This window comes from Drosophila takahashii, chromosome 3L, assembly GCF_030179915.1.
Source record: "Drosophila takahashii strain IR98-3 E-12201 chromosome 3L, DtakHiC1v2, whole genome shotgun sequence".
NCBI lineage: Eukaryota > Metazoa > Arthropoda > Insecta > Diptera > Drosophilidae > Drosophila > Drosophila takahashii.
The window spans coordinates 927,129-944,373 of record NC_091680.1 but is presented as its reverse complement, the minus strand read 5'-3'; the positions used below and the strand labels follow the sequence as shown (position 1 = coordinate 944,373).

Here is a 17,245-nt window from a genome sequence, read left to right as displayed (position 1 = left end):
AAACTTAAATTTTGTCAAATAGGTTAAAATACTAGGTATATAAACCAAAGCATTTAATCAACTATTTGTTACATTTGAGCATCATTTCGCTTCAGGTTAATAACTCAATTCCGCTAGCCGGGCCAATTATAGAATTATAGACGGGTAAAGTTCATTGACCAAAATCAGCTTTCCATTACCACTCGCCTGTTTTAGTTTTCCTCATGTGGCGGCTGTTAAAAATAAGGAAAACAAAAACATTTCCGCTTTTGTTTCTTTGAATTTTGACACGGTTGATGTTTGGCTGCCATTGCACATGGCACTCGGGAGCCCCATATCTTTGCCGTTCCATCCCGCATCCTCTTCCCAATCCCCAATAAACAGCCACTGATTCAAGTGGCGGCACATGCCAACCGCTCCTCCAACCTCCCCATCTCCACCCCCCAAAAAAATATATTCGTATGGGCCTTGCAAAGTGGCAGCCACCTACGGAATCGCTAGAGCTCCACTTGCACTTGGAAAGTTCTCGGCGATCGGAGTTCGGGAATCGGGGATTCGGAGTTTGAACTTCCCGCAGCAATATAGCTATAGCTCTCCCCTTATCGGTATAAATAGAACTTTATGATCTCGCCACGGAACGGCACGATCCAAAACGCCCAGGAATTACTCACATATCCGGCCGGTTGTCTCTCCCTTTCCGCAAGTCAGGTGCCCCTCTGTCCCATGGTTATATCCCATATCCATCCGACACGAAACCCTTGAAGAATTCCTGTAAACAGGATGCTACGAAAGTCAGTGATTGGGTGCTGAAGTTGCACTACTCCACATAAATTACGGCCACTCGAAATCCATGATCCAATTTCGAGATCAATCTGAATCTTGGGGTATAATTTAGTAACCCACATCATTGTGGGGAATTATTTAAGAAAACAAAGGAGAGGAAAATTGTTTGTGCTTTTCCCGTTTTCTTTCTTAATTTCTTGTTGAATTTCGCATTAAGGCGGATTCCGCTTATTTATCTGCGTAAATAATTGGACACCCTCCGCCGTCTGGAATTTGCGGATGTGAATTCGATTCACTTGCGGATTCAATTCGGACGAGGTGGTGGCCAAATACAAGTGCACCATACTCGTAAACCCCTTGCATTTTACCTACGCAGAGAATAAAAACCGAACCACCCGATCTTGACGGGAGCAGTTAAAAATAAAGATCCAGGGGCACTTAATAAACAGTCAAGCACTGGGGGAAAATGAGGGGCCAATTGGGAGATAATAAGAATAATTTATCAAAATTTTAACTTTATTTATGTATCTTAATGAATGGTCAAGAATCGTAATTGTATTTTAACACTGCTTGAAGCCCTAAATAACGGTTAATTATTAGAAAGTTCTAAATGTTTTGTAAAATTTTTTTTGGAGGAGTTATTATTACAAATCAAATAAATCAGTTTTTTTTTAAAAATATAATTAAACATTTATTCTTTCAGTGTGGAGTTGAAGATTGGACCACGCAATTGCGCAGCAAGTGAGAAAAGATTACCTCGGGGCCTCGAGGAGTTCCAGCGGCTGGGGGACTCCGGCTGGAGAACCAGGACGAAAATAGATTTATGGCCGCCAGTCGCGACGGTTTTCCAGAATTGCTCGCTCAGGGTGAGGCCATGGGGTATATAACTATGTACAACTATGCCATTATACCATTATACCACTGAGAACCAAGCTGATCCACTGCGATTTGCCGGGCTATCACTGGGGGACACTTCCTTTGTGCCCGGGGCTCCTTTCTTCTCTTATTAATTGCCGTGATTAAAGTCGACGCAAGATGTCTTTAGCACATGTCACACTTCCTTTCCTTTCCTTTGGCGGGTCCAAAGCTCCGCGGTGATCGTGATGCATGGCTATGGCCCATCCTGACCTTACCACTCAAATTGCATTTCCATGTTGGCGCCAGACAAAGCCACCCCTTTCCTTTTCCGCTTTTCCAACCCCCCAGCCACCAAAGCCATTTTCTTTGTCTTCGCTGCGTGGGCTGCAAGTTGTAGATGGTGTGAAAATGCCACAAGAAGTGCGAAAAATCGAGAAATAAAGACAGGGCACTAAACAGATTAGTTGGAGAAGGGGTGGTTTTATAGATATAAACCCATTACAATCCCCACCCAACTGTAAAGATCTTTTGTGAAACATCAGAAACCAATTTGAACCAGAACCAACAGCTCGGCATAAATCATATCGAATATATAGAAAATACGTTAGCACCCAATACATCCGAAGAATCCGACCAAAAGGGGCGACATTAAGTTCATTACGCCTGAAAAGTCGAAAATGAAAAGTGGAAGGAACGAGAGAAAACGGGCGAGGCGACGACAACACCTGTGAGAAATCCGTTTTCGGGGCTTTTGGCTTTCAAAGGCCAAAGGAGGTGGGGAAATTCTTACCAGAGAGCGGAAAATTCTGGGCGAAGATTCCGGGGGCGGGGGTGGTACAGGTGAGCAGGTCTATTTTGGATGTTCGCAACAAGTACGCAAGCGAGGAAAATGCCAAATTGCATACGACTGCGTCACTCTTCGCGAAGAGCCATAATCAGCAGGAGAAGAATCTATGTAAAAACAAAAAGAAACAACAAGAAGACGGGGGAGCCGGCTACAGAAGAAACTGCCCAACCACGAAGCGAGAGCATCAACACTCTCTCCATCTCTCTTTCTAGGCAAATCAGCATGGGGGCAGGCGAAAACACACTGACACATGGGGCAAATACTCACAGACGAGGTCACAAAAGTAGCACTTCCACTGGTTCTAATAAAAACCGAAATAAAATTATAAAAAACTGGAAGAATGTTTTTTAAAAATATGAAGTATCTCTGAAGATATAGTATCTTTATCGAAAAACCTAATAAAATAATTAAAACTCTAGCAATATACCACATTCCTTTCAATTTTGAATAGGTTTAAGCTTAAAAGGATTACGTTGTTTTACAAATATTTGTAAATTAGCTTATAGCTTTTATAGTTTGGATGTATTAATTCTCCAGTAATTCTCCATTGATGGACTACTAAGATTTTAAAGAAACTTAACATTGATACATATTATTATTCTCGAATTAATAAAAATATTCAATCCTATTCGTATAACCCCTTCTGTTTTGCACCGAGTGTGTGAGGTTTTTGACACTGACTGCGGATCGTTAGAAGAATTCTGCGCAGTGGTCCTGCCAGCAGGAGCATCGCCACCTCGATCGCTGTTTTCCCTTTCGGAAAATGCAGGCGAAAATCAGAGAGAGAGAGCAGAGAGCGACGGTAGCACAATGAAAACATTATTTTCGATTTATTTTTAAACCGCACACACTTGTTCCTCCGTCGCAGCCTCTGCCGGCGTCGCTGCCTGCGTCGTGGTTCGTTCTCGGAGTTATGTTCGATCCCCATACGATCCCGATCCTCGGGAAGAGCGGCCAACAGCTGCTGGCTGTCGGCCACGTCCACGTCGACCTCCTTCCCATCACCCTCCCCCTGCACCACCAATCCCTCCGGCGGTTCGTTCCGTGTCTGTTGCTCTGCGTCAGCTTCGTCACCTCCTCGACGTGGATGCGGATGTACACGGAGCGAAATTAGGGGGTGCAATAAAAAATTCCTAAATAAATTCCTGCCGAATCTATAATTTAAAAAAAATCTATGTCCGAAGAAATTAAGAATAATTTAAAAAACATTTATATTATACACTTATTAGGCAAAATATCTGAAGTTTTTAATTTCGTAAAACCCAGATCTCTTATAGAATGTTAATCCAGTTTTAGATCTTTAGTATTGAACCATTACTTCTTAAAAAACTACTTTTGAAAAACTTTTTTTTATGATAACCGAGATTTTTTTTACCATTTTTTTCTTTCCTTCTTTTATTCATTTTTTTTTTTGCACTTTTTAACAATTTTTTAAAAATATGAATATTGTTTTTATTGACTTTCGTTTAAAAAACTTACTTAAATTTGTATAGAATTTTATTATAGCATATAAAGGTTTACCTTTCATTATTATAAAATCTACCACAATCGATTCTTTTTTCCAGTGCAATTTACGGCAGCAGAAACGTAGGAGAGGATGGCAGAGGAGAGTCAGGAGAGTCGAGGAGGCCGTGAGGTGGACGCCGCCGGAGGCAGAAGAATCGAGTCGGCGGCGGCCGCAAGATGTAAAAACTGTAAGTGGTCCGCCGAAGAACGCTCAGTTCTTCCTGGGATCTCGCTGCGTGCGCTCGCCTTTACGGATGCGCCATCCGTCCGTGCGACTAATTAATCGGTTTGACACTTATCCGAGGATCATTAGCAATCGCGATCCCCCAAAAAAAAAAGAAAATCAACGGCAGTACACCCATTACCACCGCATTAACCGCATGCGAACTCTTGGCGGGTGATGAAATTCGTGGAATTTGTTCTCTGTGTGTGATATATTATTGATTTCTCATCGGCAACTGATTCATCCGTCTATATACGGGATAGAGTGAAGACGAGAGTGGATCGTTTGCCCGAAACTATTCGAACTGCGTGGGGTGAGTTGGCAAAAAAAGAAGGAAAAGTGAAAGGAAGTCAAGGGGGCTTCTCAAACGCTTAGCTTTTCCATTTTCCCACCTTATTTCCACCTTTCGGCGATTACACAATAGAACACACACATAACTCTTTGCCCAGGAACCGAAACAAGATCGAACTGAAAATCTGCTTGGCAAATTGGGCCAAAACATTCGCGTGACTGCAAATGAGCGGCGTTTTCCGATTCCCAAACCCCCAGCATTTCGGACCCCCCACCTTATGGCGAACGTACCGCACTTGTTAAATTAATATTATTATTTCTTTTGATATTTTGACATTTACGTGAGCAATGTTTGCATTGGCAATGAGCTTCTGAGAACGGGAAATAGTGGCCGGGAATGTATAGTATAGGATAGTATCTTCCCGTTGGGACTTTATGTATATTATATACCCATTGTCTCGCGGTCTTAAATGCGTAGATCTTCAGCCCAATTTAGGCGCATAAAACAACAGATATATCTGATCAATCTTGCGGTCTTTTGGGGCGGCTAATTACCCTCGTTGGTTTACAGGTGAGGCAGCCTGTGCTCCTTTGTGTCCTTTCCCGTCCAAATGTTTATGCCCCCCGAAATGATCGATAAACAAACCATCGGAACTGCAGTTGAGGCAACGATTGATGAGGGCCTGCGTTCCGGGGTAAACAAAAACGTATGCCCAAATCCAAACATTTCAATCGCAGCGCAGTGGGGGTGGAATGGGTATGGGTACGGGTATTATATGGTATTATATGGTATATGGCATTGACTCTGGACTCTGAACACAACAGCCAGAGGTTGAGGCTGGCGCTCCGGATTTTGTTTATTGTGCATTCGCATTTTCAAGTTTGAACTAAAATGTAAACTATGCAAGGGATCACTGCCTTTGGGATCCGATCTTATAGGTGGTATTTATAGATGCCCGGGAGCGAAAGAAAGACGCATGTTAAGGCCACCGAAGCCACCTCTGCTGGCCATCAGCACTTCTCTTGGCTCTTGTGTACATTAACAGGACTTTGAACTCTTTCCCGGTCCAGAAAACACGGACCCGGACAATACTGGCTATATACTAGCTATAAGGCCGGGGATCGTGGAGATCGGAGAGCGAAGACCACGCAATTTGCGCAGATCTGCGGCGGCATGGAAATGAAAATGGCAGGCGAAAAGTTAAATATTTTACCCGGTCCGCAGTCCATTGTTCGGTGCACATGGAATGCCCAAGATTCGGTTGGAGGGAAACGAGAATGATTCATCCATTTGGGGGGAGTCTAAGCAGCTTAAAGACACTGTGGAAAACTTAAATATATAATTTTATTAATTGTTGATTTTTAATTAGAGATTTTTTATTTGATTTTTTAACTAACTAATTTAGAAATAATTTTAGTATACACAATTGAGCTTTATTTATTATTTACTGAATGAGATTTCTATTATTAAATAATATAGATAAATTTAAATGAATTTCCTTACATTTAATAAATTAAATTAAAGTCTGAATATACATAAATAAAGTTTCCTAACTTTATATAGGTTGCCCCTCCGTTAGTATGTGCTCTATTTAAGAACTTCTTAGAGAGAATTCCCCATGTTTTCCATTAGACTTGAAGGCACTTATCGACGATCCCTACCCACCTTCTGGCTGTCATCTGCGATTACCGATCTGCAATCGCACGGGGCCGCGGAATAATTAATTAACGGCCTGTCAGAGAAACATGCGACATTTCGTATGCCCCAAGCGATTCTGACATCGGAAATATGGCGCAGACATTTCTTTTGGGGGGAAGTATGAGTACAAATGTATAGGGGGTCTGTAGAGGAGGTCCACCACCGATCAACTGTCAGCTGTTTTTCCCCGGCAAATTCTCAGACGCATATTGTTCGCGTTCGATGGAAATCGCGTATTGAAAATGACGTGATTAGGCGGAAAATGGCATACATTTGAGTGCTGTGAGTGCTATTTTTAAATGTATTCGGCAACCACCTGGGAACACAGGGCCTCAGGTGGTGGGGCATATAAATAAATGGGCCGCAAATTGCCAAGACACAAATTATGGATGTCTGGCGGCATTTCGCTCACACCCACTCAAAAAAGAAAAGCCAGGGAAATAATTATTTCATGGAAAACCACTTTCGAGCACCTTCGACCACCTCGGCAGCGGCAAAAAGAAGAATTCCGCTTAATTGCCGCAAAAACATTTTGATGTACTGCTCCCCGAGGAGCAGACGATCAGAATTGGCAGCTAAGAAGGCGCAACAGGTTGCAGATTTCGTTTGCGGGGGCGGTTGGCAAATGTTTTTACCCAGGGCGGGGAATTTTCACCCACATTTTCCCTCAAAATATATATGTACATCACGCGGCTGGCCTCAGAACGTTAGAGAAACAAACAAAACGGAAAGCAAGAGCAAATTCAAAATCAAAACCCAAAACAGCCGCCGCAGTATTGCACATGACCTCCTCAAGAGTGGAAAAACCACACAGATCCAGAGATCTTAAGATTTCCCCACCGGATTCTTCAATGAGTTTGATTATTTAGACCACTTTTTTGGGGGCACAAAAATAAAGGAGAAAACTTTCTCATGATAAACAAACGATCGGAAGATGATCAGGCATATAGAAAATTTAATGGCGCTTCGCAGAGAAAAATTCTTAGAAAAGTTCTTATTTAAGAAATAATATTTAAAATATTTTTAATAAATTATGGTTATGATTCACAATGAAAATATTTTCTAAAACGACACTAGAATACAGAATATCATTGTGATTATTTTTCCCTGTGTATCACCAGTACAGTAAACTCCAACCATTGGGGAACTCACCTATTTTAGCTGACCAAAAAACCCACCTGACTTTCGGATGCGCCAATTACGTGCGAGATTAATCAATGCCAAGACAACATGAACAAATTAAGCGCACTCATTTCGACATCAATTTATTTGACCACGCAAAGAGGCGAGCAGACCACCGAACCACAAACAGAAACAGAAGCCAACAAGTGCCAGAATTTAGAATCCAAATCGGAATCAGAATCCGAATCAGAATGCAATATGCAGTATGCAATGACGTTAATCATACGCCCCGTGGCCACTGCTCACCCTCAACCATGTGCGATAATTCCCATTCGGCAATGACGATGATGCAGACGACTTTGGCTCACATCTCAGACTCTGGGTGTGAGTGTGGTGGCCTCTCGACTCTGTCCTTAATTATAAATTGATGCATTTTCAAATAAACAAACAAGAATTATGGCGTAGGAAAGATCTATGATAGGTGGGATAGGATGATAGATGGCGGCGATCGCGCCATGGATGTGCGTTTGCCTTTCCCATGCCGAAGAATTCGATTATTGGTGTAATTTTCGTGCATTTTCAAGAACATAACGAACCACTAATGAAGCTTTTAATTAATGAGGATACTATTCGATACGATTCCTTCACACCACATTTGGAACTATTAAACTGTTGATGGGATGGATTGGTAAATCCTATAAGAATATTTAATGATAGTACAATTTTGAAGGAGATACTTTGAATTTCCCGTATATATAATTAGTTTTGGTCTATTTTAGCTAATTGTATTTTTAAATTTGTTAAAACTTTAGAAACTGTTTAAGAATATTTAGTAATATTATTTCTAGGAAGCGGTAAAGGTGGACATTAACTTATGATAAATATATATCTTAGATATACTTTGAGTTTTCCGTATATATAAATAGTTTTGGTCTATTTTAGCCAGGTAATGACGCACCCAGTGCGCATTAAGCAGGTTCCTATAATAATAAGTATTTCGTATTTCGTCATGCTGTTTTCATCACAGAATTTCCCCGTTCTTTTGCAGGCATTTCACCATCTCTTCAGAACACAATGACGAAGGACCAGCAGGCCACGCCCATTCCCGAGGAGCTGTACAATCTCACCCAGCTGGCGGAGGTCACTCTGGCGGCGGGTCCCTTGATCACAGCCGAGGCCAAGCCACCGGCCAGCAGTCTTTATGCCTCCTCGGATGACGAGTCCAACTACTACAGCCACAAGGTGTTCGATCGCAGGAAACTGCGCCGCTGCACCATCTCCGACTCGAATTCCTGCACCAGCAGCAGCAGTGCCAGTTCCACCTCCAGCCTGCAGTCCACGGAGGATCATCTGGGTCTGGGTCTCCAGGGGCATTCATCCGAGCACCATCATCATGCGGAGCAGGGCGAGATTCCCAACAGCACTTCGCTGCTGGAGGACGAGCACATCTGCCCCGAGTGCGGCAAGAAATATTCCACATCCTCGAACCTAGCTCGTCATAGACAAACTCACAGGTGAATTTTATATTTTAAAACATTAGATATTTTAGATTACTAGAAATTTTTAAAATGCTTAAACTTCCTTTTCTTAAGTTTAATAAATTTGTAGAGATTTTCTAAATTTTTAAATAAAGGTCCGTTTACAAATACCTATCATTTTACAAATATCAAGAATTAAAAAAAAAAAGAATAATCATTTTACAAATTTCAATAGTTTTCCAAAATGTGTAATTTAGTTTTGCGGTAAAATTTGTTCTTAAATAAGTTAATTTGTTCTTAAATAAGTTAATTTTTTTTTTTTTATTTCTAGAATTTTTCAAAATGTTGTAAAAAATTGTTGGGGAAACAAATATTTAATTAAGACATTTGGTTTTTTTTTCTTAAGGTCAATCATGGACAAGAAGGCGCGTCACTGTCCCTACTGCGAGAAGGTATACGTTTCGATGCCCGCGTACTCGATGCACGTGAGGACGCACAACCAGGGCTGCGAGTGCCAGTTCTGCGGCAAGCGCTTCTCGAGGCCCTGGCTCCTGCAGGGCCACATCCGCACCCACACCGGCGAGAAGCCCTTCAAGTGCGGCGTCTGCGAGAAGGCCTTCGCCGACAAGAGCAACCTGCGTGCCCACATCCAGACCCATTCGAACACCAAGCCCCACACCTGTGCCCGTTGCGGCAAGGCCTTTGCCCTCAAGTCCTACCTGTACAAGCACGAGGAGTCCTCGTGCATGAAGAACCGCGCGGGGGTCTCGGGATCGACTGCGGGTACGGGTTCGGCCTCAAGTAACCGACCTCCCACATCGCCCAAGAGACAGCAGTTGGAGGTGGGCAGCGGTGGCACTTCATCGTTGGGCACTGGATCACCTTCCACTGTGGTGAGTTTATTAGGTCCAATATATTTACTTAAATTGTTCATTAAGTAAAAGAGCTAAAAACGCGAATTCTTTAGCCTTGCGTGTTTAATCCTTGAAATAATAAAACTTAAAACTCGAATTCTTCAGTATTCAGTGTTTAATCATTAAAATATAAGAACTTCAAACGCGAATTCTTCAGCACCTTTTTTGTATAAACTTACTCCGCTATGTCTTCACTATAATAACATATTTATTATCTCAATCAAAGTCTCAACCATCTAACCTTTTATACCTTTCTTTTCTTTCAGTGTGCTGCTCCCGACTCGGCCAAATCCACACTGGCCAACAAGCTGCTGCAGAAGGAAAAGGATCGCAGGCAGGCGGCCCTGGCCTTTCAGGGCTATCCAGCTGGCTCAGAAGTAACTGCTTACAGCCACTCTGCTTCCGCTTTGGAGGAGTACGAGAAGTTCAAGCGGATCAACGTTATCCAGCCGACGGTGCTGCCTCATAGAATACCCAGTATCTACCAGGAGCTGCATCCCAGTAACCACCTGCCGCTGCCTTTGCCGTTGGCCTTGCCCTACCACTTTCCGAACCAAACTGGAAACCCTCAAGGGGGTATTACCGCCTCCACGCAGGAACAGCCTGTTGACTTTTCGCCCAAGAACAACTTTACACACTCGGCCAAGACGAGTCCCTTCGAGCTGACTGGGAACTATGCCATGGTGGCATAGGAGATCCCGATCCCCAAAACGAGGACACCAAGCAAAAGACACCGGAGAGAGCAAGAGCACGAGCACTACCTAAAACCAATTCGAGGAGACGTTTTTTGAAAACCCACTAAATGTCAAAAACTAAAACCAAAGTAGAGCTGGAAAAATATCGATATTTTCGATATTTTCATCCAAATTATCGATAAAATGTTGTGAAACTATCGAAAATATCGATTTTTTAAAGCTCTAAACAAAGCCCACCCCAAACAAAAAACCAGGACCTTTTCTTACTGTAGTCAACGAATATGTGATAAAAATGCAAAAGAGCTAAAGTACCATTAGAGAGTAGATGATTCCAGAAAGCTTAACGAACAGACGAGTTCTCTCCAAAGAAAAAACCGCAAAAGAGACGAGGTTATACACAGTAGATATACATATATGTAGAGAGACAAGGTTGGATCGATCCCCGATTGATCGTTTGATCTTCACTTAGTTGTAATAAGAGACTTCTTAGAGACTTGCCAAGAACAGCGACAAAAAACCAATGTAACCAGTATTTTTTTATAGCACATACTCACGATCATCGATGATCAAAGAGCGAGCAAAGAGAGTTAGAGATATAGTATCCCAAAAAACACAAAACGATCGAACAAATGCAGCAAAGCTACAAACTTTACACATAGTCACCTAGGCATTATGATTTTACAAAGAACTAGGAATAACCAAAGATATTTCTGAATCTGAAAAACAAACAAAACACACTTACTAACCCCATTAATCACTTTGCATTAAGGCATTGATCGACTTCCTGCTTCCGGCACGGAAGTCGGTCCAAAACGAGAGAATTTCTAGTCTTTATCTTTAAATTCAGCGCACAATATTGGCGACAGAGAGCGGGGGATCCTCCTCGATCTCCTCACTTTTGTGCGCGGCGTTATTTTAAGCACTTTACGGCCGCATGTGGTGCAATAATTGACATAACTGTAACACTAATTAGCCTCTACCACATACACACTCTATCTTTATCATTTAGAAGTCTAAAAATCTGTACATTTTTATTTTACTCCATCTCGTTTCGGAGAGATCGCTTATTTTATTGTAGCACTTACCATCTACCATCTAGTTCATCGAGAGACAGGCAACCCACTGCATTTCGTAAGCTCCGACTCGACCTACAGCTAATCGCACCAAAGATACTTCGATTTAGATGCATACGCATATTACCTTTATATACTCGTACTTACCATATACACCAAAAGATATATATATATACCATATACACGTATACGTAGCTCTAAAACTGTATTATAGATTTGCACATTGATTCGAATTAAACGAGAGATCCACTGATCCCCGAGAAATTAGAAATCGAAAGTGTTTTTCTTGGGAACTTGGAAGGTATTTTAGCTTTGATGTGAATATATTTCTGTTTTTATTAAATTAATATTATCAAATCGATATGGTCAAAACATCGATCATTTCAAGCAATAATATTGAGTTTAAATATTAAATACGACATTTTGAATTTAAAATGCTTATATTTAATATAATTTTCTATTTTTTTATCAGTGTATTTATTATTTACTTATTGGAACATTTTATTAAATTTTAACTGCCAAAGCGGTGAAAAAAAGATTCGAAATCAACTGGTAATTTGGGACTGAAATCAGTGTGAGGATCTAAATAGTTGTGGGAGCCAAAAAACGAGAAACAAGGAACGCAAAACAGAAAAAAACACAGTGGATAAGCATTTAAGAATTCTCCTTTGGGGAATCGCTCTCGCGAAGGCTGAAACCCATGCCCAGACGAGAGGTTCCCGACGAAGATCCCGGTGAGAAATGAGGAGTCACGACTTTCAGGACCGACGGTGGATCCTTGATGTCGCCCACAGTTTCCAAGGGGCTGCTAGAGGTGGCTAACTTCCTCTTTCCCCCACAACGCACCACCAGATCCTCGTAGCTCTTGTTGTGCAGCAGACACACAAGGATCACGGTCATATTATCGCCACCCAGACCGCTCGTCTGGCTATCGGGAGCCAGGCAGTTGTTCATCAGCTCCTCGCAAATGGTCTCCGGTTCGAGACCAGCGGCAATGCGCCTGCGCACAAACTGGCAGACCTCCGCGCTGCTCATCACATCCCAGATGCCATCGCAGGCGAGGAGTACAAACTCCCAATCATCGTTGATGTCGCGGATCTCCACATCCGGATTGGCGGTCACAATCTGCTCTTCTGGAGTCTTTTGAGAGTTCTTCTTGTAGATGAAGTCGCCGAGGGCGCGGGAAAGCGCCAGGTTGCCATTAACCCGATTGAACTCCACCCAACCGCCGCCAGCCAGGATCCTCTTGGCCTCCGCCTCATCATTCGGTTTGTGATCCACGGACAGAGGATGCACTGCACCCGAAATGCAGGCAATGGCCCGCGAATCACCCGCATTGGCGCAGTACAGGCGCCGCTCGCGAATGAGAACCACCACGGCCGTGGAACCGGCACTCTGCTCGCCAAAGGAACCATTGTGCAGCATCTCGCGATCAAAGTCGAGAAAGGCCCGTTTTAAGGCCAACTCCACACCATTAATATCCCTGTACTCCGGCCTCTTGGTCACGAATTTGTGCAGATGTTTGCCCGCAAACTTGGCCACCGCCGCTCCACCGTGTCCATCGTAGACGGCGAAGAAGGCCGCCTGCGGATCCTCGGGCAAGGATAGAATATGGGTGTGGGCATCCTCCATCTCAACGCGCCATCCCTGCATGCAGCTGGAGCCCACGCGATATGCCGAATTCCCGCAGCAGGCCGAGTCCTTGGTGGTCACCGGTTCCGACAGCGTCTGGCCCATTATGAACTTAAGAAACGAGTAAGCCATCTCGATGGGGAAACCTCTCGGGATACTCACTCTGCTATCGTATCTCTATAACTATCTCTCGATCTGGTTCTGGGTCGGCCGGAAGTCCTTTTCTTTGGGTAAACCTTTTTAGCTACAGTAGTAAATAAGTCTAGTCTGTCTGGGATCGCCCAAACGGTGTTTTGGAATTTAGACGACTGACTCGACAGCGACTACTTGGCTTCGATTGATGATTGATAGGTCTTGAGATACTCGGCAGCAGAAGGGAATCAGTTCATTCATTCCGAGTTATAACAATAAATTAACCAAAAATCCACATAAAAATATTAAATAATCCACATCTTGATTTTCAACGAAAAAAAATCAATTCTTTGGTCAAAACAAAGAAAATATTGGCCCAAATATGGAATGTCATACCTTGTTAAACTCGTAATTAAATTCCTAATCGATTGGCGTTCACATCTGAAAATTTTTATTTTTTGCCAATTTGTGGAAAAAATTGTGTAGTAACCCCTTATCAAAAATGCAAAAATTGATCTAAAATTATCTTTTTTAAATAAGCCAAAAAGTAACAGGGATTATTTTAATACATTTTAAGCTGTTCATAACAGTTTGAATTTTTGATTTCGGACTACTTTTGGTCAAGTTATAGACAAAAAAAAAAAAAAAAAAAATATTTTAACCAAATCCGCAGATCCTAACTTTCCCGGAAAGTTATTCGAATTGTTAGCTTATAAAAAAGCTTCCCAATAAGGCATTCCCACATATTCATTAAAAAACAGTTTTTCATTTCTTTTTAAATGTTGTGTTTTGTATTTGTTATTTGTTGTCGTTTTTTTTTTTGCTTCTCTTTCCTTTTGTTCTTTTCTTTTGTATGTTTTTTTTTATAATTTGGTTTACTTCGATAGCGTTTGTTTTCATATACACAAATACATTTAAGTATATAATGATATACGCATATCGCGCATATTAAATCTTGTTCGTTTCATATATAGACATTTATTTGTAATTGTTTTGTTGTGGCTGTAGATTACTACACGTTTATCCTTTTAGGCATATGTACGAGAGTATGTAATTATCATAATTTATATGCATCTGCATCTGTGAGTTGGTGTATCTGTATCTGCCTCTGTTTCTCTATCTCTATCTGTATCTGCATCTGCATTCGTGTTTTCGAGTTTTTGAGTTTCACAATTCTTAATTAATCCGTTTTTGTATATATTTTCTCTTTAAAGTGTAAAGACACTAAATTTCACAATGTTCGATTTCTTTCCCTCCATGGGCTACAGAGAGATTAACCCCAAAGATCCCGAAGATATGGGTCTCTGGAGGGTATTCCAAGCCAGAACTAGCCGAAAATCATTTGGGGACTAAAGTTGCTTAGTCGCATGGCGTGTGTCTGTGTGTCTGAGTATGTAAATAAATTACGAAAATGTTTTTGGGCTTATTTATATCATGTATGTATATAATTTCTATATCGATATAGACGTATTATAAAATCTCTAAACAGCCATAAAAGTCAAAAGTTCTTAATCATATCTATCAATTATCTAGACGCGTTTACACTGCCACTAAGTTGACGTAACTTGAGTTAATCTTTATCATTATCATTATCTTTATTATTTATCTGTATTTGTTACTTAATTGCTGCCTAACTCTCGTGAAATCGGAACTCGATTGTTATAGGTTTATCTGTTGGTTAGGGAGGGAACTCTATACATAAATACAAACGTTGCGGCTCATTGTTGTTTAGTTTGATTGGATTTTTAGTTTTTTGGATTTGGGTTTGGTCTCGAGACATTTAATTCAATTTCAAATTTATTTTACTATGGCTACGATTACTTGTATTTGATAAATTAGCTGGCCTCCTAATCTGCCGGGGGCCCCTCAAAAAGGTACGCATATCCGATTAAGACAGAGAGATATACCTATTACTTCGCGTATATATATATTTTGATTCGCATCTAACGCTAGTATCGATAGCTTATCAAGTACAATGCTAAATGTATCGGTGTGCTTGGTTTTTGATATAAGTTTGAATTTCATTTCATTTCCGTTTCTTTCGATTTCGATTTCCTTAAGCCTAAATAAGAGAGGACACCAAGTAAAAACATTCAGTACACATTCATAGAGATACTAGTAGAATACAAAAAAGTCGATTAAGTACGTTTAGAGTTTGGTGTGATTGAGTGTTGGTGAAACGTTGATGAAGTGTTGGAGAACTGTTGGCTAGGTTTTGGTGAGTTTAATGTTGTTGAATACTTTGAATAGTTGGTGTTGTTGAATCTTTAACAACGTGTTGTTTTAATTTAACGGGTCAAGTGTTGGTGAACTTATAGTGAGTTATTTGTAATATTAATTCCATTGTGTAATTGTGTTGCAGTATTGGTGAAGCATTGTAAGCTTGTGTTTTAGTGTTGGTGAATCTTTAATGAGGAGTTGTTGATTTTTAATTAGTGTGTGGTGTTGGTGAAACCTTATAAGGTTGTTTCTCCGTGTTGGTGAAGTGTTGGTGAGTTGACTTTGACATCTAGAAGCTTTGGTGAGTGAGTGGAGTTTGACGACAGGACGGGTCAAGGTCAAATCTCTTCGTTGGCGATCGAAAACATTAATATGCTGCGGGTTGGGACAGGAGCTTCTGGTTCCACCTTACCCGGCACTTTCGTTGTTGTCTAACCCAGGGATCCCTTGTTCAAATCTGAGGTCGGGGACTCTTAATCGTGTTACTAGGTACTAGGGGGAGTCAAGGTCGTACATATGAATATGACTTGGTGCCCACACAAAACAAACCCTATATCTTAGTCCTAGTGGTGAGTGGTGAGTGATTCAGTGTGTCTATGAGTGGGGTGTGCGCGCACTTTGATTATCCATCTTTGGTTTACTTCCCTCTTACTTCACTTTGTAATCGAATGCAAAGCCTGGCCTCTACTCGCTTGTTTTCGCTAATCATATCTGTATATGGATACCGTAGTCTCTACTCGAGTTCGTATATAAAAATATTTAAATTCTTTAATCTGAAACGCGCATTCGCCCCAAGTGCGGACTGCCACTGCCTCCGCTATAAGTACATCTATGTTTCGTATATGACATATATAAAAAGCAAATCCCATAAAAGTGCTCTCTGATCTATTAAAACATATATTGTTTCGATTACGTTTTCACATCACCCAATGACTCCGTTTCGCTCTGGCGTTTTACTCCTCAATTTCTCGCTTGTTTCGAAATCAGCAAAAAGGTACGATCATTTTAAATTCAATATCTTTACCGTTAGCTGTATATGTCTTAGCGTGTATAATGTCTATGAGTATGATCTCAGCTCTAGCTGCTTTTTATCATATTTCGTGTATATATATAACGTATATTGTTGTCTGTTGTTTGGTTTTTGGTTTTTTCTTTAGGTAGGAAATATGCTAGTCTTATAAATTTCATACATCAACATTTTCGGTTATCGTTAAGATCTCTCCTCTGGCATAGGAAATAATTTCTTAGTTAATAAAATATATCCGCATATATATATGTTCATAGATTAATCTGTGGTAATCTGTGTGTATTAAAAACATCTAATGTCGATCCGAACCACAATTTGTTTAAGAGAGTTTTAGAAAGTTCTTCAAGTGAAGGAAACACGAAGAGTATATCAATATCGTAATTAAGTTACTGGTAGCCTACTAAGTATCGGTATTATCCGCATCATCCGTATCATTATGCTATCATTAAGTTAGAGAGGGCCCCTGCTAATTTGTTTTTTTGGAACTCGCTCCAGCTGTCCGAAGTGCGTGTTTCAGTTGTTCAGGTCCAGCTCAAACGAAAGAAATCTAATTATGGACGGGTTCTTATCAATCTTGTTTGTCAACTTCTCTATTCTCCCCCTACCTTTTAATCTGATCAATGCAGATTGGTTTGAAATTTCCGGTTCCGGTTCGGCTTCGGTTTCCGCTTGCTGTGTTTTTCGTAAATGCAAACAAAAATATCTTTACTTTCCGGTAAAAGCTCATCAATTGTTGGTCAATCAAACAACTTCGTGGGGGGTGGTG

At 41.1% G+C, this 17,245-nt stretch overlaps 2 protein-coding genes across 3 annotated transcripts; one reads left to right on the top strand and one right to left on the bottom strand.

Moving 5' to 3' along the window:
* The first annotated feature begins 4,063 nt into the window (after window positions 1–4,063).
* On the top strand, window positions 4,064–11,733 carry Kah (Kahuli). 2 transcript variants are annotated; one of them, XM_070215742.1, is made up of 4 exons: window positions 4,064–4,161; window positions 8,357–8,822; window positions 9,193–9,679; window positions 9,967–11,733. In XM_070215742.1, the coding sequence occupies exons 1-4, from the start codon at window positions 4,065–4,067 to the stop codon at window positions 10,390–10,392; spliced, it is 1,476 nt and encodes a 491-aa protein (XP_070071843.1). In that variant the 5' UTR covers window position 4,064; the 3' UTR covers window positions 10,393–11,733. The 2 variants fall into 2 exon arrangements, with proteins under 2 accessions (XP_070071843.1, XP_017011337.2); XM_017155848.3 differs by lacking the exon at window positions 4,064–4,161 and adding an exon at window positions 4,205–4,509.
* Window positions 11,734–11,943: 210 nt separating this feature from the next.
* Window positions 11,944–13,422, bottom strand: Ppm1. The gene is made up of 2 exons (XM_017155810.3): window positions 13,263–13,422; window positions 11,944–13,211 (listed from the first exon to the last, which is right to left on the bottom strand). Exon 2 carries the CDS (start codon window positions 13,203–13,205, stop codon window positions 12,123–12,125), a length of 1,083 nt encoding a protein of 360 aa, XP_017011299.2. The 5' UTR covers window positions 13,206–13,211; window positions 13,263–13,422; the 3' UTR covers window positions 11,944–12,122.
* Between the last annotated feature and the right edge of the window lie 3,823 nt (window positions 13,423–17,245).

Excerpts from the sequence above, each read along its gene's own strand:
- Kah (XM_070215742.1), top strand. The coding sequence starts at position 4,065 with ATGGCAGAGGAGAGTCAGGAGAGTCGAGGAGGCCGTGAGGTGGACGCC. Across the intron at positions 8,823-9,192 it reads CGTCATAGACAAACTCACAG|GTCAATCATGGACAAGAAGG; the intron begins GTGAATTTTATA and ends TTTTTTCTTAAG. Across the intron at positions 9,680-9,966 it reads CTGGATCACCTTCCACTGTG|TGTGCTGCTCCCGACTCGGC; the intron begins GTGAGTTTATTA and ends CTTTTCTTTCAG.
- Ppm1 (XM_017155810.3), bottom strand. The coding sequence starts at position 13,205 with ATGGGCCAGACGCTGTCGGAACCGGTGACCACCAAGGACTCGGCCTGC.